The 23,834-nt window shown below is 34.7% G+C and overlaps 1 protein-coding gene across 1 annotated transcript; it reads right to left on the bottom strand.

The window, feature by feature from the left end:
• Positions 1–8,641: 8,641 nt before the first annotated feature.
• LOC144475007 (uncharacterized) lies at positions 8,642–23,456 on the bottom strand. The gene is made up of 3 exons (XM_078190496.1): positions 22,804–23,456; positions 21,500–21,898; positions 8,642–8,848 (listed from the first exon to the last, which is right to left on the bottom strand). Exons 1-2 carry the CDS (start codon positions 23,433–23,435, stop codon positions 21,508–21,510), a joined length of 1,023 nt encoding a protein of 340 aa, XP_078046622.1. The 5' UTR covers positions 23,436–23,456; the 3' UTR covers positions 8,642–8,848; positions 21,500–21,507.
• Between the last annotated feature and the right edge of the window lie 378 nt (positions 23,457–23,834).

Below are 23,834 nucleotides of genomic sequence, written 5' to 3' on the forward strand. Positions count from 1 at the left end.
GCAAGGTATATTCTAAGTATAGACAACAGTGATTTGGTAAATATGCATCTGCGTTTATACTAAAAACTATATTTAAAAAATATACTAAAAATTGTGTTTAAATAGAATAGAAATGTATTCAATATTACATAAATAGTTCTAAAAACTAATTATTTTATAAATATTATTATTTAAATATTAACTTCTCGCCATTAGAAACACAATATAATATTATTCATGTTTTACAAATATAACATTTGTATACGTTTACAACTATAATAAATTCTATCAACTTCGTCAATCTATCAATTTGATAATTTTTTAAAATATTAAACCGGTTACGTACGGAGATTTTCTCCCGACGTTTTCCTTTCCTTCTAGAGGGGGGCATACGCTAGATAACGTCGGCGGTGAATACGGTCGTTTCTTTCAAAATTAGAATATTTAATCAAATGTATAGGCGCGAGTTCAGGAAGGGTCACGCGTCCCCGATTTTCGGTACCATCCACGGTATGATCTGGTCACGTAGGCCCAGTCCCCACTACCAAATTTCCTAGTTCAGCCGCATATTAAAGGGCTAAGATGTTCCTCCTCATTGGGCGGTTTCAAATAAAATCGCGACGCGAGACGTAGCAAGATCGAGCCGAGTTTTCCTTCGAGCAATAGTTAACCCCCGCCGTCTTGGTGCGTAAACCAGGGAGCGTGTCTTAGGACTTCTGCGAATCTTACACTACACTTACACACTTGTAATAGCCTGAAGCTGTTAGATTATATTAGTTTTACTTGCAATTCAGTGCACAAGTTATTTCATTCCATTTCCCAGTTCGAGTCAGTTGTTGGTAACGATCCCACAAAGATACACCTTTGCCGCTCAAGGTAGTATATCGATTAATATTTCTTTCTTGAAGTTACGAGGCCAATTGGAATCAATCCAAAACAAAACTCATTTACCTCCGGCCACGTGTGCAACTGGCCCTCAGCTCGCAACAAACCATTAAAAATTATTGACTTTATAAACTTTTTAAATATTTGATTATGAATATTATAATTAAGGAATAGTAAACTAGAAAAGAGCACACTAAATTCAAACTACTTTACTTATCATTCATTTTTAAGCTAACTTGCCACAAAAATTGTGTACGCGCATGTAATATGCAGAATATGCAACTTCTATGTAAAATGTGCAATATTCAAATCTTTCTAATGAAACATTTTTCATTTGTTTAGTTTTTTTTAAAAGCAATAATCTGCTAATAAAGGAAACTTATGATCGTGAAAATCGTTTTCGAAACGAGAGCAATTTAGAGTTACAATCCATACATAATATTAAAAAAGCCTATCAGAATTTTTCAAAATGGGTCTCCGTGTGCAAAATACTTCCATTAAAGTTTGTACGCAACTATCCAGATAACATGTACAGGATTTGAAAACTTTAAATCTGAATGGCAATCAAAATGTTAATACGCAAGAATCTGAATGGAATCATACGAAGGTCATGCTGGTCCAAAAAGAAATTGACTATTGTGACCATAAATAATGGTAGTTGAGATTATTTGGCTGAGTTTTCCAATGATGGAACCACCTCCGTCTGAAATCAGTCCATATTTCGTACCGGTATAGGGGAACCGGATTTGCTGCAGGCGTTTATGTATGCGAAATTGTACCAGGTCTAATCTGGTTCAAAGGGACGGAATAAAGTAATTTGACCGAGTGCCTCAAGATCGAGACCTGCAAGACCTTGTAATACCATAATAAGAATAATCAAGTCCCATAAAACGTATTTCAGACGATACCACTTACAGATATATTGCTTAAGAGGAAATTGCATTCAGGCACGTGGATCAGACACCTGCAGTATTTTTCGAAAAACACGCCAATATGGACAAATAAATATAAACATGTACAGGGCGGAGCAATAATCTGAACATAACCTTGAGTGTCTCTGTTGTTTGTAATAATATAAAAGAATGTTGTAAACAAATCCTGCACGATGTAGAGAGGTACATACCGTGATACGAACATTTTTCGTGTGGGTGAATGCGTAGGCAGATTTCAAGGTTATCTTTAATTTTTCTTTAACGCGCTACGATGTATTTCATCAGTATATAATAACAGGTGTTGAAACGAATATAATGGCCTATTATGATACATTTTAATAAAAAATCTTCGAACTGATGACTATCTTATCAGCCATGAATTTATGGTATATTAGCCTTATACAAACAAAATAATAAAACGTCATACCAACCAATTTAAGTCTAGAAAAGTTTTTGTTTGTTCATTCTTCTAACAAACTAATTGGTCTAACATCTCAAAAAATGCAATCACCGGTCCAATTTTTAAAAAGTTGTTGCACACATGAGCGCACGCGACATGTACACCTATATTCTCTATTTACATGCTAACCACTGTATGCATAATGTTTCTATTATGTAATTGATACTGAACTGAATATAGAACAGAAACAAATAATAATTAATAATTCTTCATTGCAGATAATACAGTACGTTGCAACAGTTTCCAAGGTTCTGGTTTGAATTGTTTAGAACTTGTCTAAATGAATTACAACAGTGTATCGTAAAGGATGAATAGACAAAAAGGCGGTTATAACGATCCCTTGTTGATCGCTGAGGTGGAAACCAGTACTTCCGGAAATGACGTAGCAACCTGTTTCACCCCCTGCATAGAACGCATCCGGAAATCAGCCCTCGAGGATATTAAAAAAGTAACGGCGAGGGACAAGCAGCCAAAGAGAGAGAGAGAGAGAGAGAGAGAGAGAGAGAGAGAGAGAGAGGGAGAGAGGAGCGGGAAGGAAGAGGGAGAATAAAGTTCCCCATCCCAGTGAGACTAATTTCACGAAATTACAAAATTATCGATGCTAAATCGACCACCCTTTGTTATTTTCGCATACTTCCTGGCAGACTCGATTATTCATGGAAGACGAACACGCAACGATAAGAATGATCTAACAGTTTACCAAGGCATATTAACTAATTTATTATGTAACAGTAAATACTATATAGTTAATGTATTTATTATGCACCTACCATACAATTTATGTCTAATATAAATGAGTATTTAAACGTTTAAAATAACGGAACAATTATTGTAATAATTAATCCAAATGCACACCTTCGAATAATACAGTTTTATCAAATAATTTATACCAGTTTTATCGAATCTATGGTACAATTTGAATAAACAGTAAAAAGAGATTTTTTAATATAACCCAAGCTGTGTTTTAGTAGAAAGTATTTGTTCCAAGCTATTATATTATTACTGTCTATTAAAATTGAAAATGTGTTTGTGCTTCCTAACACATCGATTTTTATTGAACAGTTAACTTCCGCCACAGTACGATACTCAAACATACAATTTTACTTGCAAAGCAAAAAATATTTTGCACATTTTAATATTTGGTTATAAATCGATGCAAAGTGCATTGTGTGTTTACTAAAAGCTGCCATCGTCACAACCTTAGTCGTAAACGATACTTTTGGCTATCAGACATATAAACTTTATGTAAAATACACAATGTTTTAGTTAAAAAATATAATAAAAAAAACAAGTTAAGAAATGTATAATATTTTTAATTCGTTATGATAAAAATGAGTGACTGAAATACAAAATTACGAAGACTTTAAAAGGATTTATAAATACGTTGTACCATTATTATTAATATACTTATTATTAAAAGAAGCAGTACATTCTTATTTTTGTTGCGTTTTCTGACAATTGTTTTTGAATATTATTATTTTGGATAAAAATTCGAAGTCTAGTCACGACATTTCTGAAGAGAAATACAATTATTTCTAATGTTTTATAAATTTGTTACGCACCAGATATGTGAAAATATCAATAACGTATTGTTACGTCTTCTGGGTCCATGTCGTATACTTAAATGACGCACGTGTGTCATCTGATACCAATGTATTAAATTGGGGGAAAATAAAGAAATTTATATAGATATAATATTAACAGTATGAGAGGTTGTTCCTATTAGCAATAGAAATGCATCTCTAAGATTACATAATGCTTGAATACTGTACTTATGTTATTAGACATTACCAACGACAAATGCTTAGTAAAAGAATGAATTACAATTTACTTGCTTCTAAATTAATGTTCGTAACTTATATCACTTCGAGCGTTTGATTTTCAAATTCAATTAAATCATGAATTGAATTAAGTATTTTTTATAAATGCTGGTAACGCTCTTTTCAGACATAATAAACATTTAACTTTATCAACATCGAACTCAATTTACTTTACATTTCAAGTTCAAGAAATATTTTAGCGAGCAGTAACTGGATTAAGATAGCCAAATTCATTGAAGATCTTTGCTCTTAAGTACCATCGGGCTCGTAACTTGTGGGGGAGAGGCCTTAGTTCACTGAAAAATCGCGGTCATAAGATATGTTCGCGGAGGTGAACAACTTGCTGTTAAAGTAACCTCTAACAAATGAAAATTAAAAATGAAATTTTAATTAGACCCGACATGTTTATACCTCAAGAAATATTGTTGAAATGACAATATAAATTACGACAGTATTCACTAGCTAGTATGAATCGAAAAAACTTACTTGCTATTCTGGTTTAACACGTTGACGACGGCTTGATCCACCGGTGGGTCATACGTGTCAGACCCGTGGGCTGCGTATATTTGCTTATTTTGCTTGCATTTCACAAAATAGATACTATAAAATAGGTTTATGTTATTTTATCTGAACATTATAAACAGATATTCAATAGTAAGAACATAGAAATTCAATATTATAAACTTAACATAATTATTTAATTTTTGTAAATTTCGGGCGCCGACTCACAGAGAAAATCGTGAATATCGGCGCCGGCGTCAACGTGTTAAACGAGAAACAAATACTAAACAATTTAACAAATTCTCTTGTATTTACTTTTGGTTTATTTAAAGCGCACAGAGTCGGAAGAACATTTGCCACAATTTTACTGATATGCTGCTGTTTTGTTATATGTGTAACGCAACAGATTCACACTATATTCACATAAGTGGTGCAAATAATTATTCTTATACAGTAAAAGTAAATTGAACCTATAATTAATAATGAATTGTACGGAGTGTTACATAATTATATATCTGAACTATCATAACGAATGATATTTAGGATATCATAAATGAATAAGAACGAGGTCGTATAAATAATAAAATGTATTTTAAATATTTCATAAAAAGTATTACAGATGTTTATAAGTAAAAAATGCTTATCATAGACTTAATCAAGGCACTTGTATTTACAGAGTTCTACTCATTGTACTGTTTTGCATGTCGAATAATTTACGATGCTTCGCTTCCGTTATCGCGTCAACTTATAATTAAGTCGGAGGCACGTCGGCACGGCGTTGTTAACGTTACTTCTCGTTTAATTAAATTAAATTTATCAAGTACTTCGTGCTAGTGCAAAATCTAATTGACTTCGTCGCAATTAAATGGCAATAAAAATGGTACGTCGCACGTACTTTATGTCGCAAATAGGTTAAAATAATCGGCAAATCGACGCATGATTTATAACAATATTTTACAGATTAAGTAAGTCGTCTCGTTTTATGTTATGTACTGCTAATACTGAACTAATGAGAAGTAGACATTTGTACAGTAGCTCATTTCAATTTTATCAATAACGTCGTAGATAACACATTGATCGCCATGACATTCATCCGCAGTTGACACTAACGTCAAATAATTACATTTTCATTGTATTAAACAATTATCTATAACTATAAAATTTGGAAGAGTAATTCCAAAAATATTGTTTTCTGGAATATTGACGATCGAAGTATGAATTAAATAGTCGGAAGTACAAACTGGTTCTCCTTGGCATGCAAATTTGATTCTTCAAACGTGTCGCTTTCGCATGCACCGATCAAACTTTCAATAATTTAAGAATGCAATCGGAGAAAACTAGATGATAATTCGAAACTTTCTACCTATGTTTATAAATACTTCCTTAAGCTGTACAAATTATTTTCATGAAGAAGAGTACTATTCTGATTTGAAATATATAAGCTGCGTCACACACGCGTATGACAAACATTATGATAATATAAATATACTGTAAAAAATAATATCATATTTATATCAATATGAAATTTCAAAAATGAACGAATTGACAATGTTCGACGATTGTCGGGATTGTTTGAGAAATTATTAGTGACAAATGTTTAAGTTTTCCGGTGAACTGTTTGAATAATATGTAATATTACCATTAAGTATCCGAGACACAGCTGCTCTATCACTTTTTATTATCTTTAACGACGCGATAAATGACAGTAACGATAAAAATATTTATATATGCAACAAGTCCTATTTTTGTACCTCCTTATTATTGTATAAATAACTTTACCATCAATTGTTATACTAAGGAAGTTAAGGAATACAAGAAGGTAGCTTCATTATTAAATGTGAAAGTTGTCATGAGTTGATATTTTTTCCGTGTTTATATTTAATTTCTCTGAATTATTTAATTATCAAATGTGAAATAAGTAAAATGTGTTCGGCTTTGTTAAAACATGTATAATTTATGCTCGATAAAGTTATTCTGAAAATGTACAAACTGACTAGAATTGTAAAATTTTCTGTGGCAGCTTAAATATTTCAACGTGTCATATACTTTTTTATGAAAGCAATTGTACAATTTGGATGGCTATGTATATGTACAGGTACCAAAATGTTACGTACGCATTGTATTTAAATACAAAATTGAAAGTTGATATCTGAAGTTGATTCTCTCCCCAGTAATGGGACAACGTCAGATACGGTTAGTAGTTATAAATAACAAAATGTTCCTTAAATATTTTTTAAAAACCACCTGGAGTAGAAAAAATAGTTTCGCCGCTATGTAAAGATCGGCTTAAATTCGGTTAAGGCACGTTTATGTATTAATATCCTTTGTTTTTTGTTCCACGATGGAAATACGCTCACCTCGTAGTCCAATGAGAAGCATTAGAATTAACAATTAACACATTGACACAGGTCACGTATGACTACGTATTCGATATACGCACCGGTAGAGCGGGTATCGTATAAATATGGATACCAATATTTCCTAAAAATGCAGTAAACCGCAACACAATAAGAAATTGTTGTGCATCGCGTAAAACAGAAAAGTTTAATTTATAAAACCAAGTAATTTTATATTTATTGTGACGTCACTGAACGACTAAATTCCCGCGATATTCACCCGCCACACTCCCAGTCAATGTATTAATTGTACGCGTAATTAATATAATCCTTTTTTTCAGGAAAATATCAATGTAGACCGAGTTTATTGCTTTCTTCGTCTGTCATTATTATTATTATTATCATTATTACTATTATTAATATTATTATTAATATTAATATTATCATTATTATCATCATAAAAGGCACCTACTAACGAAACATATGATATTAGAAGTTATCGTCTTACCATCCTATTACACCGTCCGACAAAATGAAACTTTCTTTCTGATTTCCCAATATCAATGTGAAATCTTTGTAGAGTTTGACTCTTCAAACAAAAATCTAAAAGTCTCGAAGAACAGAAGCTTTTATAAATATATAGCGTGATGGACAAAGAACTTTTCGTTAAAATAGAAATATATTGCGAAGAAACTAAGCACATAGACACTATTTTAAACTCTGACAATAATTCATAGCTATCTATGACCAAAAAATAATAATAAATTGTATGCCACTGCATTCGGAAAACTCCCCTTTATCTTGTAAAATCGATTAGAATTGTCTGTTTTCACTTTTCCTAGAATACCTCATTTTTATCGAAAATTCTGGGTGTTGACGAAAACCCATGTTTTTCACGTCTTGTTTGGGAAGCGAAGATCTACAAGGGTCTCAAACCGGTTATGGGAAATCAATAATCGTGTCGAACAGTATTATATACACTTTTCAATCATAAAATATCATTTTCGAATTGTAATATTTCCCTAAAACAACTGTCCACTTGGAATAAGGTTGAGTCTGATACAAGAAATTCACATGACGTTTTTTAACGTAGACATAACCACATATTGAAAATACTTCCATTATGTTTCTACTTAATTTTTTATCATTTAGTCAAACATTGAGCAATTTCTCCAGGAAAGAAGAACATTTAGAGATTAAGAAAACATGATGAATTACGCGTCCAAATAAATTGCTGTAAATGGTCACGTCAGGTCCAGCCTTATTCGTAACGAACAGTATAATCAACAAGATTTTAGATTAAGACCTCAGTGATAACGAACACCAGCCATCTCGATAATTCCAAGACACCTACAAAAATCGAATTCTCGTAGATGTCCTGAAACTGAATTGAATGTTCATTGTCAGGTAGAGCTTGCAAATATACAAATTAAATTTTAGCAGCTGAAGGTGAGTAAATGTATCGTCCGATTATATTTTTAATAAACATGAATTTCTATTAGGTCGAGTCATGATTTTGTTTACTTTTATTTATTTTCGTTTATTCATTAATTACGTTTATATCTATTTATTTCTGTTTATTCACTAATTTGGTCTTGTCTATGTATGAATGAAAAATTTTTCCCATCTCTGCCACCAGATTTTACAAGTGTATGCTGTTTGCTCGACTTTACCACGGCAGGATGAAAGCCAAATAATTTACATGGCAAACTTGTCAATTGTGTCGGTAATGGCAATGACTTGCTCGATGCTCAATCGAGAAGAAAAATCGGAAAGACGTTATAGGCAGTGCTGACTACCCTGAGCAAGTACTGTGTGCAGTAAGTACAGTTTGTTGTCATTCTTGAAAACATCCGATCCCGACCAAAGTCGCGTTCAATTCTTTATCCGTGCATCTTGAGATCGACCCTGCGAGACTCCAACGTTTGAGCGAATCTGTAACAGAGAAAAGTCGCGTAAATCAATTTTAATTCATAATTGTAATTAAGTCGAATTTTACTAATGACCTGTTATGTATGACGATTATTCCATTATTTTAAGACAGAATCAAATTCTGTTGTCCTGTAATTTGTAATTAGTTTATATTTATAGAACAACTTCGATACTGCATATTAACAAATTTGAATTACTTTTAAATTCTTAAAATTCGTTGATCAATTATTCAAGTTTACTTTGATTGTATTTATTTATGGGAGAAGGGGAACAAGTTCTTTTTATTATGCTAAGAGTTTAATACATAGACGTTAATAACATCATTTGTAAGTTAAATGCAAATTTCTTTAACATACCATAACAACTAATGTGTCCAAATATGTAATTAAATACATGCTATCGCACAAATTATAATAATTATGAATTTTTAATTATTGTGTACATATACATATATGGATACATAAGCGTACATGAATATGCTCAACGATTTATTTCACAGCTAAGCTGTTTAACGTTTTTTTAATAATTTTCCTCATAGAACAAGTCAATTTTTATTTCTTGTAAATCGTTATTTAGTATCATATATATTTTGCTTCGATTGACAAGAAATAAATAATGTTTAATAGATTATGATGAACTAATTTGTTATAATGCAATTGATTAATGTATGGAACTGTAAAAGAAAATAACAAAAGAAATGAAATCGGATAAGTAAGAACGTTTTCACAACACCTAACGGACTTCCTAAGATTGAAACGTCGCCACAGTCCCCAGAAATCTTCCCTTTGAACTTTATTTCCAACAATCAGTTTCCATATTCTCATGATTTTCGAATGCTTTGGAGGGAAGTAGCCAGCACTAGGGACACTACAGTATAATGCTGGGACATCGAGCCATCTGGCTATTGTGTTTCCCCGACGCGCGAGATCTTTATTTACCTGGATCAGTAAGAATTAAATACGGAATCGAACGAATTTCTAGACACGACCCTGAAGATCGTGGGAAAAACGCTGTCTTCCAAAAAAGAGCGGGAAAGTTCCTGTCACTTGGTGACAAAAAAGAGATTACTTAAGTGAAACAAGTTTTTGTGCACGTAAATTATACATTTACATGTATATTTAGTTATAATATTTGTATAATAATCTTGTGAAACGGAACTTTAAAAATTTTTTGATAATATGAATGTTCTTCACATGTTACATGAACTAGTCGAGAACTAGTCAGGTACTAAAAAATGTCTAAACAAATTATTGAAAGTAAGAGAAAGAAATAAAAAAAGGATGATTTTCTAACTATCTTTGTCAGAACCGGAAACGAAAATATAAACAATGTATTTCGAAGCACCGGGAATTCTGTACATCGACAAAAGTTAACCTTTGAACGACAAGTTAACGACCGCTCGTGTCAAATTGTATGCATTTACGGTAAACATGGGTGGGTGGAATTTAAAATAGTGAAAAGATTAAGGGAAACCGAAAATATTAATGTATTAAAATAAAGTCATTAAAATCGTTTACAGAAGAAATATAATTGCACTTGGCTCCTATGTCTTGCAATTGTTGCAGACAACTTATATATAAAAATTTATATTTTTCTTTATTTTTATATGTATGTTATACATACATATTATATTTATATCATAATATATCTATGCAAATTTGGCTCATTATGTGTTTCTAATTCTCTGGAATCGAAAAATCACCCAACTAAAATGTTAAAAGGATACCTTCTTTTTATATTTACCATAAAAAGTATCCTGATTGGAAGAATAAATTTTTGCTTTACTTAAATTTCTATATAATAATCTGCAGAAACACACACCATACAACAGAAACATAATAATTGTGTTACATTTATTAATTGTACAATTTAATTATAATATGTGAAAACTGATAGCAGGAGCTTGGTCGTAATGGGATATACGAACACGCGTAATGTATAAATATAATTTAATAGTTAACAAACGTATTGTTAACAAATGCATATTCTAAACTGTCTCGTGTGCACGCCGAATGCGAAGTGGACGCTGCGTGGAAGAGAAACAAAAGATAGCGGGACTAGGATCGTGCGCATCGGAAACATAGGACTGATTAAGACGCGCATCGTCCGTCGATAACACTCCCCCTCGAGGCGCGGATTACAATTTGATTCCTAATGTTCATAATTGTCTACTCAGACAACCTCCCCAATCGGCGTCTGCGTATCCGATTAACGATTTCTCGGTTTGTCTAAAAACCATTCCCATGTCCATTGTGCCTTTTAAGTATCTCAGCACACGTTTTGCAGCCAGCCAGTGTGTTTATTCATAACACGTGTTGTATTGACTTAATCATTCGCTGCTTCTTGCATATCGCCGATATTCACGTGTCCGAGACGGCGATGTCAAGCCTCGAGAGCACTTGTTTTATTCGGCGGTCCGTCTTCCGCGTTATTGCTACAGGCGCTCTGTCTTATCCCGCGCAGATAATACAAGTTACCGATCCGATCCGCACTAATTATCGCGTGTTCTTCTTTATCGACTACGGTTGCTCGACGACTGTTGAAAACTACGTCATAACCGCGATCGGTTATTTTAGATATAGACAATAGGTTAGTACGGAGATCAGGAACGTATAAAACATCTTTTAATTCTAATCGATTCCGCTTTCCGTTTTGAGACGTAATTAATGGTACATTTCCTTTCGCACGGATGATCGTCGATGTGTTATTCGCAAGATCGAGTCGATCGCAATCACTTTTTCTTGTATTCGCAAAATTATCGGCTTTGTTGCTTAAATGTGAGGTACAACCGCTATCGAGACACCACACTTCGTTACTTGCACCTGCCGTGTGCAGAGCCTTTTCGACAAAACTCGACGCATACAAAGTTGCTGATTCGTCGCTTTGCGCACACTGACACACAACACTAATTCTTTTATCGCATTCCGAAACTTTATGTCCGGTCCGTCTACATTTATGGAACTTATATTTAAAAGTCTCTTTTTCCGTTCTCATGTCCTTGTTACGGTTCGAAAAATTCGGTTTTCTGCGACATTTGCCGGCTATCATTGCATTAGGCACGACGTCGACCGTTTTATTTTTTCGAGCGTTGTATTCTTCTATGATCTTTACTCGTAATATTTCCGGTTCCGGCAACGCGTCCCTAGATTCGATAGCACAACGAAAATTCTCGAACGTATTCGGAAGACTATATAATAGCATAATTGTCTGTACGTCCGGATTTATTTCTAAAATTATTTCCTGCAGCTTGTCGACGGCGCCGAAAAACTTACCTAAGTGTGCGTGGATGTTTTCATCTTCCTTCATTTTGTGCAAAATGAGTCGTTTTAATAGAGTGGCTTTCTTCGCCGGTCCTCTTGACTGGTATATTTCTTCCAACCTCTTCCACGTCTCGTGCGATGTCTGGCAAGATTTGATTTGCTTCAATTCCGAAGTACTCATCGATAGAATGATGTCGGATTTTGCTTTTCATCGTTCCTCTTCCAGACTTTGTACTCGGCTTCCGATTATGGATCGTTGTCCTTCTTTTCGGGCATGCTGATTCCGCTTCTAACGTATCCCCATGCGTAATTTTTAATTAATAATGCACGCATTTGCAGCTTCCATGTGTCGTAATTATCTCGCGTGAGTGGTTCAATGCGGGCGATACTGGATGCCGACATTATAGTTCGATTCTGTGATCGATGCGTTCAACACACAAAAAGGGCACGTGTTCACTTTCTACGTTTTCACACACTTTTTGGTTTTTATTCACGCTACTCTTCCTGGGCCCATAACCTGATAGCAGGAGCTTGGTCGTAATAGAATGTAAGAACACACGTAATGTATAAATATAATTTAAATTTAATCTAAACTATCTCGTGTGTACGCCGAATGCGAAGTGGACGCTGCGTGGAAGAGAGACAAAAGACAGGGGGACTAGGATCGCGCGCATCAGAAACATAGGACTGATAAAGACGCGCATCGTCCGACGGTAACAAAAACTTTCACCGCATAGTGTACACACCTTTCATTTCATTCCTAAATTCGTCAATGACTATTACTTATTTATTTTATATTCTTTTAATAGGTCTGCACATACAAGAAAGAAGAATCCATCATGTTTCTTTAACTGAAGGAACAAAACTCCGACATAAAAATAGGTAAGTGGTTAGAATGATCGCTCGTTGTTCTTCTGCTTCGACTTGCTTCGTAACGAACAAAAAAATTTAAAGGACTGTCATGCTGGTAACCCGCATCCGTGCTATCTTATCAATAAACATTACCAGCATGGAAATGGGACTGCGTTCGCATAAACACTGACGCGCCAGTTCAGGATGATTATACGTACCGTAGATTAAACGCTCTCAGCGCAAAACAAGAAATTCGAACACTGGAGCTTATCACGTAGCTAGCAATATTGTTCACAATTGAATGCCTTTCTGGCCATAAACCGTAAATATAGTGTCATTGTAAATGAGTACTATAATTTTTCAAAATTACTGAAAACAGTTAGAGTTCCACGATTGTCTAAAAACAGCAATGAATAATAAATAAATGTTCCTGGGTTAGCAATATGTATAACAGGTTACAATCGCTAATTTCAAGATATTAATTCTTTAGCTCTGCATAATAATTATATTCGTTATGAAATAAATTATTTTACGTAGTGAATTTTTATTTTCATTTTAAATAAAATTCATCTAGGCTATTAGGACATTACAAGTATTTATATTGTAAGTACGCTCGTTTGACTATATCAATTATTATGAAACGTATTCGCAAAGACACATTAACATTAGAACGATTTGTAATAAAATGTGTAATATTTCTTTAAAACTAACCTACAGAGCTAAGAGGTTAATCAATTTACAGAAGTAGCATCAAGTTGTTCCGTAAATATGTAGATTACGAGTAATAAACTTAATTTTAGAATCTTTTAATTTAGCGCGATCGTCATTAATGTTTCTTTAATCATACCGGCAGAATATTCAGATATTATTGATCATTGTACTCGAAGACTACTAACTTTGAAAAAAATTATAGAAACTTAAACTTTACCAGTGTAGAATTCGATTTACGCCAGAAGTACCGAAGCTTAACCGCGACTGATTGTACAGTCCGTGTACAAAGTATTCGTACATCTTTTAAATCGAACTACCTTTTTATATTCGATCCAAGAGATCTAAATTTCTTTCGTTGATGTCGGAGGGATTAGAAATACTGAAAATTTAAAAATTGCAATATGGCAATTTATGTAATTAATATTAATAATATAAGACAATATAATACATGTCTCATTTAATAATAAAAAAGAGTATAAACTAGAATTACTTAAATTTGTAGTGTTTGCAATAGACAAAGATCTATTGTAAATTCATGTAAGAATTGATAACCAAAGTCGATTTTATCGGTTGAGAGACTATATTACGCAATAATATATTACCACTTTGTTAAAGGTTACCGAAATTTCCAAATATTCGAAAGTTTTACACACGATAACATAAACCACCGCGTATTAAATGAATTAACGCGATGATCGGTTAACGGTGAAACTTAATCGACTACATTTTTGTGCGACCAAGACGAACACACTGACATGATTTCGTTACACTTTCGTGCAACAGCATCCATTATGACCGTACATGTAACATTTGTAACTATCATTTACAAGTAAATGTAATCGCGTGCTGTATGTCACGTGTCCCAAAGAAAAATATGACCGATTAACGGCAGGGTTAATGCGTCGCTGTACTTTTACCAACCATGAGAAATTTCACTGGGCGCACGAAACGACACGAGATCATTAGTTACGGAAGAAATTTTGTCGTGTCGCTTCCGGCTTTTCGAGAAGTAATGGGGAATGATATTTTTAGTAATAATGTCGCCACAATATCGTAAATCACAATTACTACCCAATGTTTCTATTTTTCTGATCGATGTAACGCGCACAAAAATGATAATATTATTATTATACTAACATACGTATTATAACTCTGTCAACAAAAAGTAAAGTGAATTTGTTTCTAAAATGTAAATTCTTTATTTATTCTTTTTTTATTTCTTTTTCCTAGGTTGGTTGGACTGTCTATAACATTTGCCAATCGTCTACTTGTCAAAAGGTTTAATTATCTCCGAGTTACACGTGCTTTTGTAAACAACCAAAAGTCATCACGATAATGCACCATGTCATACTGCATTGGTTCTTTGCGGCATTTTTGCCAAAAACTCGACTCGTATCGTTCCGCAACCACCGGATTCGCCTGATTTGGCTCCGTGCGACTTCTGGCTATTCAGCAAACTCAAAAGGCGAATGCGGGGACGTCGTTTTGACACGATTTAAGAGATAAAAACCGAATCGAAGAAGGTCTTGAAGGCTATACCGGAAAAAGACTATTCCGACTGTTTCGAGGAGTGGAAAAAGCGTTGGCAAAAGTGCGTTTTATCGGACGGGGATTACATTGAAGGGGATGAAATTGATTTGTGAGAATAAATAAAGAATTAACATTTTATAAACAAATTCACCTTACTTTTTGATCACAATAGTATGTCACATGTCAATAATTAAATATTTATAAAATATAAATGGACATTTGAAATAAAACAAAAATAAAAGATATGTTTGCATTGCTCTTTGTCAGAAAGAATATTTCAATACGCAAAATGAAATTTTTTGTTTTTTCTGTGCTCTACATATAAGATGTAATAATCCAAGGAAATAGCAATTAACATGACGTTTTGCATTATTAGAAATAATAAAGCCAAGGCGAACGTTGCCACAGGATATACAAAAGCATATTATCAAAAGATAATATATATTTAGAAGTCACTGATAGGCAGACGATTTTTCTTAATTATATTAGCGTCAATTATTTTTTAAATAATACTTGAAGAGAGCATCTTATTTACATCGTTAACAGAAATTATGTATTATTTATTATTAGACTGCGGATTTTTATGTAAAAAAAAGTTAAATGTCAAATTTTTTGACAAAATCTTCCTTTCCTCGCTTTAACAAATTAAAAATAATATGTTGCCTAATTGTACCATAAATGCTTAAAGTTTGCAGTTTATGTATTATTATCTATTTACTTTTTAATAAAAAACCAGCCTCACAATGAACAATGTTTCGTTATTCACTTTCTATTTCACGATTAATACAGAATGCATATTTATATTAGTTCGTATAATTTGTTCAATGTGTAAATTAAATATTTAAACTGTTTTCATAATATTGTCAGATGTCAATATTTTAAAATACAGATTTATTTCCTATTTTTTTAGATTATAATTTTAAGCATTTCATTTGCATATGGCGTTTTGCGGAACTGTGGTTATGGCGTTTCCATACAGAAAATGAAAAAAGGTCGGGTAGTTAAGGAGCCACAAATAGAAATCATGCTTTCGTTAGAATTGTGCGCTGCCCACGTGCCATGCAGCCATTCAGATATAATATTTGATGCATGTGCACGTATCGACTTGCAACTCGGCTGTCTGAAGGCTACCATAAGGCGCCCGAAAGTTTTCTTCAACATATGGGCAGCGAGTAAGTGTTCACCGAAAAAACTTCCAGACAATCGTTTCAAACTTAAAAACCTCGAAAACGCTGTTTTAACTTCGCGAATATTCTGTGTTTAAGGATGCGTTTAATCGTTACAATAATTTCATACGTTGAATTTTATTAAAATATAGTTATACGTATCCTGTATTATAGATTCATGAACATCGATATTAAAAGAGGGAAAATTATAATGCAGAACGTAGAATGTTCAAACAATGATCGTATCAAACAATTTTTTTTTTTACATTATTTGTTGTTACTTTATTTGCTACATTATTTGTAACCTATCAAAATTATTTTAAGAGACTGCTTATTTTTATTTAATTTCTGTTTTCTCGTCTATTTTTAAGATATCAAAAAGTTATTTCCCATAATCATCTTGAAACAGTTTAATTTCAATACGCAGTGTGATATTCTTTTGTTATAGCAACGAAACAGCAGCATTTTATATAATGGCTAAAAGCAAAATATGAAATGCTAAATAATAGATAGTTTAAAATATGAAAAATTGCGGATTATAATGAAATACAAAAAGAAATACACAATTTAATTTCTTCATAGTTTAAAATACAGCTTTAGAAACAGTTACATATTAATTCACATAAATATTAACACTGTTAACATAAAATCGAATCAGCGATACCAAAAAGAATCACATGATTAGCAACAAAGAAGAATTTTAAATTGTTCGCATATTCCTAACCTACGAAAAGCATAAGTATTAAAGACAGACTTTCGTTGCCATGTGGCTAGCACTGCGATTAAGAAGTACGAGTGGACGACTACCATATGCCACCATAGGAAACTGGAGAATGGGGCTCCACTTTAGAAATCATTCTTATTTTTCGTTTTAATAGACCGGAATAGAATGAAATCGATGATCGTACAAATTTACAAACATTCTTGGAATAACCACGAAAAAATTGTGTATAAATTGTCTTGATCTAAATATGATCGATAATTTAAATTTTTCATAAAGATTTTAAATTGTCATAGATTTCCCATAGATATTTAAGTTAATTTTATATTATAAGACTTTCTGTCCAATGAATATATCCCTGTCAATGAACATATCCAGGTGAATGAACATTTCTGATACAATAAGGAAAAATAACGCGTATCAACATTTATCAATTGTAATTACAATGAGAACAACATCATTCAATTCTAGATTTGCATAAAGTGCACTAAATCATATAAAATGTAAATACTGCAGATAAACTGAATTGTATTTAAAATTAAAATGATTTCGAGTGCAAAGGGTAAATTGTTAATTTACCGAAGGGCAGGCCAGACAGCATAACTATAGACACTTCCCCATTCTCCTATCTTAAATTCCCGCGCATGCTCGCCGCTTTCAATGAAACCGTAGTCGCGGAGAAATGAGCAACATGTTTACAACATGTTTAACCGCCCTTTCTTTCTCATCTGCTCTCCTCTTATCCCGTTCAACTGGTCCGGCTTCAAAAGGAATTCTCTTTGTCAATCATACAAATTAAAATAATGTTCGTCGCTTCTGGCAATGCTCGGGCCACATACTTAAATGGGCCCACAGACGAGTATCGTTTCACAAGAAATTTCGGAATACCAGAGGCGTAGTTCCCGAAGAAAGTACTAATAAAAATGTACATCCTAGGGAGCAGCAAGTCTCACACGCGAGACCGAACAAGCGACCGAGCAATTCTCGACAATTATAAAGTGAGGTCATCTACGAAATTTACGAGATGCGTCGCCGCGGCAAATTAATTTAATAAATTCGTTCCTTGGCTCCCGGTCACGTTGATATCGTCCTGTTAGCCGCGCGACCATCACCGAAGTATGTACTTCTCTTCCAATACTTTACACTTATCTTTGTCTTATATAATATTATTATTTCGAACGTATACTGTAACCAACCTTAGAATGACTTTCTTCTCTGACTTCACTAAATAAATGAAAAAGTTGACATTTCTTTTCGCGTTTTTGTAAATTCGTTGACATTTTAAAATGGTTCATTTTGTGTCAATAAAGGCAATCGTCGTATACTGTTTCACTCGGAGATAAAAATACAAAAAATGACGAAGAAATGTTCGATTAATTATAGTTGTTGTTTAATACGTGAATCAAGCATGTATAATATATTTAGCATATTTTAGAAATATAACCAAATAAAAATATATAAAATCGAATTTAAAAATATAAAATACACCGTTTATTTTTCTCTTGATAAGTAGTAAAGTAAATTTGTTAATAATTTCATGAACTCCGCTATAAATCGGGTTAAATTCTTCTGTTGCACTAACCTAAATAGAATAAAGCCCGTTCACCGCACAGGCGACATATGTGTGATCCATAAGGAGGAAGCGGATCAATAGCGAGCAATTGGAAACCCAAAAGATTAAGGAAGGTCTAGAAGCGAGATATTTCGGGGATACCTAGCATATGGCAAAACGGTGAGCCACTTCCGCTTATGGCTGCACACTTTGCCTTTAACCCTTTTAGTGCCGGAGGGCCGATATATCGGCTCGCGCAGCACTGGCGAAAAGTGCCTTATGCTTATACCTTTCTTATTTATATAATTTCGAATGAATATAGAAAAATTGCCGTCATTGTTGCATTCTCAATTTCGTCCTTAATGCGCTGCTTTTTGAATTACGTAAATATTGCTTTTCGTTTGGTTTTTACGAGCCTTTCTCCAAATCCTAGCAAACTGTGAAATTTGGCTTTTTCGCCCGGCACTAAGAGGGTTAATGTAGCGCCACACGTTGAAATGGATCCAGCCAGCGTGAACTTGAAATTTCTCTGTCACATGTGCTCCTGAACAACAACTTACTTCTTGAGCAGCAGTACAAGTACGCACTTGCATTTAATCTTATCGCAAGATAAAGACAGGGCCGTGTACTTTAAGAAGTCCCTCTACTTTGGCGGCTTCTCAAGACACCGAATGATCTATTTGGAATAATCTTGATGCCTTCACGGTTTAATATATTAAGAATATAATGCGATCGCGACACATTAAAAACAAATTCAGAGAACTGTCGCGCCGTTGTTGCTCTTGAAATCGAACGCCTCCCGTTTTCCTTGGGACAAGATTTTCCGTGCTGGTGAACACAGTACATCGAAAACCAATAAGCCGATTAACAACAGACTTGGCAAACCTCTTCAGTAGCTGTTCATTGTCCGATTGTGAGCCACAAATGTGCCAGTATTTGCAAAAATTAATTTACATAAATTAAACCACAAACAAGTTTCTTGCATTAATCTAAATTTTAATTTTACAATACTGCTGTGCTTTTGTGCTCAAATGGCGGATTTTATGCGATTATTTTATAATTTTCAGCATTTTTCAATCTTCCTTAGTTTGCGTTGGAGAAATTAATTCATAAATTCAATTATTCTATCACAGACGACGTATAACACCAGACGAGTATGTAAAAAGAAAACACCTTTAATTATTTATTCTTAGACTGGAAGATATTGACTAACAATGTAGAGTAAGATTTTTCTGATATCTAAAATATTTATTAATCTATAAGTGATCTGAGTTCATTTTCCAAAATAAATAGTAAATTTTCCGTTACATCCGCTCCCATTTGTTCGTACGATAGAATTTTCTACAAATTCTGTAGTACATTTTCCACAATACCTTCTAGTTAAAAAAGAAAATAAATATATCAATTAGTGATGACATCGATCTAGTAATGTACCAATAAAATACCAAATTAAAAACAACGAATAATTCTGGCATTTTCATTATTTTGTGCAAAAATAGTTGAAAATCAAGGTAAACGTAATGTTAGTATTATCTATGAAAAACCGCAGCACTCCGCTTATTCATTATCTTTTAAAAAATGCAAAGAGGTAGCACATTTTAAGATAGTCAAGATGGTTCGCTCTCTTCCGTAACCTTTTCGGTTAAAATGGAAAGGTGACGTGGCAAGAGGTTAACACTCTTTTGTCTGTCGTACGGAATAATTACAGGCAGCCAAGTGTCACGTCACCACGCACTTCGCAAAGTGGTTATAACGCGTAAAGTTTATTTTCGGGAGCGTCGCTGGTAGAGCACGTGTTCGAAAGGAAGCGCAGCGGTGAACACGAGTTTCCACTTCGCGACGTTTCCTCCGTAGTCCGGAGTAGTTGTCACGTGCGCCGTAGCGTTCCGATCAGCATCCCTGCTACTCGTTTTACTCCACTTAAATTACTATGGGACTCATCTCTTAAGAGTATGCGAGGACAACCAACAATTACGGCCCTTCTCTATTCTCGCTCGTCCGGTTCGACGGTCAATCACTTTTTGGACAAAATCCGTGTTACTGAATGAATTCACCCTTCGGAGATGAATTTAAAGTAAGAGAAGGTAAATTTTCTTGTAAAATCACCCTATGGAACATCAATCAATGAGACTTTGTTTAACAAATGTCTAATCAATGTGGGTCCAAAAATCTATCATTTCGACAGAAAATCGACTTTTAGTATCTAAGAATATTTAAGTAAACAAATTGATTAAGACGTCTAAGGTTGTTGGCACAGGATTATTACACCAACATCGACAAGAATTCTTCCATAAATGCAAATCTACTTTGTCATAGGAAGTAGGTAGTAGATTGGTGAATAAAGCGAAGGGAGTTCCTCGATTTCCTGGTTTCAATCCATTAAATTTATTTTTTCAAAACCCTTGAAAACGATAGGCTATTCACTACCCATAATTATCATAGAAGAATTACGAAACAGTCAGAAAATGTGTATCAAACAATGTGAGATTTGATAGAAATATTTGAAGACGTACGTCTGCGTATCAATTCTCGATAAATATGAACTTTATATTCATAAAAGAACCCTTATTGATGCTTGTCTAATAACATTATTGCGTATCGAATATCCATAAACCCTAAAACTCTTACTCCCTTCGGTGAGTAAGAAAGTAAGTACTATAAATCCTCAAAATCTGGAATAACTTGTTTAATACCTTATATATGAATAACAATCAGTGTATTCTCTGTTAAATAGATGTTGTAAAACGAACTAGTTTGTTATAAAATATTCCACTACACACATAAACAATCACGAAAAATGTCAAGTGTTCCGTTCTTCTGTCCAGCAATTTAATATTAATAGAAAAAAAGAAGGTGCCTTACCGTTCTGATTAGACGTGCGTGAGGCGTTGTGTGTGTTGTTGGTGAACCATCTTGGTCTGCTCCTGTTCCCACCAGCTAACTACATCCATGAATTCACCTGACTCCGTGATCTCCTGTTTATAATACAGCGCGCCGGAAAAGGTTTCCGGGCTGGCTGCGAAAACGGTGGCCGCACCCTCTTCACTGTCCCCGCCGCTGTAAGGCGACAGGATTTGCGGCTCCAGATTCTCCTCGTTCTGGCCGTAATACTCCGAAGGCGGAGATGCCACCGAGTTAGGCGAGAATCGAGAGAAATTATGCGTGCTCGACCGGGTCCTCGGCTCCAGGTTCTCCTCGTCTCCCACCGAAGAAGCGTAATAATCGTGCGGCGAGGGGACTGCTCTTCGATTAGGCGACAATCTGAAAAATCAAACAGAAGTTTTAACTCTGGACAGGTTAACGCAGGAACACTTGGATAATTAAACAATTATGTACAAGAGACTTTTGTGACCTTGCAGAATCCAAGTACTTCAAATACTATGTAATACAATGCTTAATACGAAGGTATATTTTTTGCTGATGATGCACGGTTTAAAAGTATATAAGTAGCCCTTCAAACAATTTCAGTATCTTTCTTTTCGCGATTTATGTCAGAAACGGTACAAATGTTGAAACAAAAATTCTATTCTCTTATTGTGTCTATCGAATTATGTAGACAAGTTTTCCAACTGAAAAAATGAAATCTAACATTGAGTTAAAACGACGCTATGTTTGTTTCAACGTTTTTTTTTTTTTAAATACTAAACCTATCAAGCATTAAAAGTGACATGCAATGCCATAAAATAATGATAAGATAGAATTTACTTAGACTTTTCGTCACTTTTATCGTAAAACGTGCTCGAATTAACAAATGACTTGATCCATTTCCTAGGAAAAAATCGTACAATCTCAACAATTTAAAAAAAAAAAACTGGTGAGTTCGATCGTTTTGTTGTTTAGTGTTAACATTTGATGATCTTTAGATATTTCGCGAAAAAGAAAACACAGAAATCTTTTTCACCCCTTCTAACCATGAATGATAACTAAAAAAATATACAGTTGTATTATACAGAATGTACTCCATACACGCAAACTTAAACCCTGTCAGTTATCAGATTTTTATATTAAATCGTTTTGGATAAGTTCTGCCTCGGATAGAACCGATTGCGGGTGAAATGCATTTGGTCAGAATAGACCTCTGATATCGAAAGACCGACTAATGCAGGTTCTGCTGCACACGGCCGACTTGAATTTCTGTGAGCCAACATCTGTCGCGGCAAATTTACCTAGACTGTTTCTGCTTCCTGTTGTCCTCGTCCTCGTCCAGCTGCTCACCGTTATCCTCGTCGCCGGCTAGTACGTCGTCCTCGAGGATCAGTCTCTCCCCGGATCCGTTGTGACTGGAGGAAATGACGCTGCTCGTGGGCGAAGGTACACATTGACCGACGCCGACAGAACTGTCGTATTCAACGCCGTCAGCTTCCGCCAGTAGCCTCTGAAGCCCCCTGATGTACTCGACAGCCATTCTCAAGGTCTCCACCTTCGACAGCTTCTTCCCCCTGTCCCCGTAACCTGCAGCGATGTGGCTCGGTATGTGTTGTCTCAGCGTTGCGAACCCGTTGTTCACTTGCTTCACGCGATTCCTCTCGCGAGCGTTCCTCCTCGCGACTGCGACCGGCGGCGGTTGCCCATTTTTCCCGTGCTTCTTCAGCCTGGATGGATCGTAAGGCGGCAGAACCGAGTTCGAGTTCATGTTGCTGGCGTTGTTGTTGTTGTTTTTGGGTACGATCAGGTGAGATTGATTGCCGATTATGTTGCTCTCGTTGTCCTGCAGAGTCCTCAGAAGCATCACTTGTTCCTGGTCGTTACCGTTCAGTTGCACTCGGTTGCAAAACACCGTGACACCCATGGTCGTCATCGTGATCCGTTTTTCTTGGCGACGGAGAGCCGGGAACTCATTCAAGGGTTCGCTCCGCAAACGATATTCGACATAAAATAGTCCTTCTTAAAATCTAGTGCCTTCTGCCCGCGAAAGCTGTGGAAGAAGCTTGTAACGTGAGAATGGTAACGAGTCGATGGGTAGTTTATCGACTCTAATGCTTTTCGAGGACGAGTTTAATTGACGGAATTATAAATAACACGCTCTTCCCTTGATCATCGCAGCTACCGTCGACGCAGACGTTTGGACGACTGTTCGATTTCACGCTTCGATCTGGGTCAAAGGATCTATCGATCGCGCAAAACGACCGTTTCGTAGATTGTTTGCGACTTATTATCCTACAACAGCGACGTGTGTCGAAAAATATATTCAGCAAAG

Source organism: Augochlora pura, chromosome 9 (genome assembly GCF_028453695.1).
Source record: "Augochlora pura isolate Apur16 chromosome 9, APUR_v2.2.1, whole genome shotgun sequence".
NCBI lineage: Eukaryota > Metazoa > Arthropoda > Insecta > Hymenoptera > Halictidae > Augochlora > Augochlora pura.

Coding starts and splice junctions, on each gene's coding strand:
- LOC144475007 (XM_078190496.1), bottom strand. CDS start 23,435: ATGACGACCATGGGTGTCACGGTGTTTTGCAACCGAGTGCAACTGAAC. Junction 21,899..22,803: donor AGGAAGCAGAAACAGTCTAG/GTAAATTTGCCG, acceptor TTGATTTTTCAG/ATTGTCGCCTAATCGAAGAG.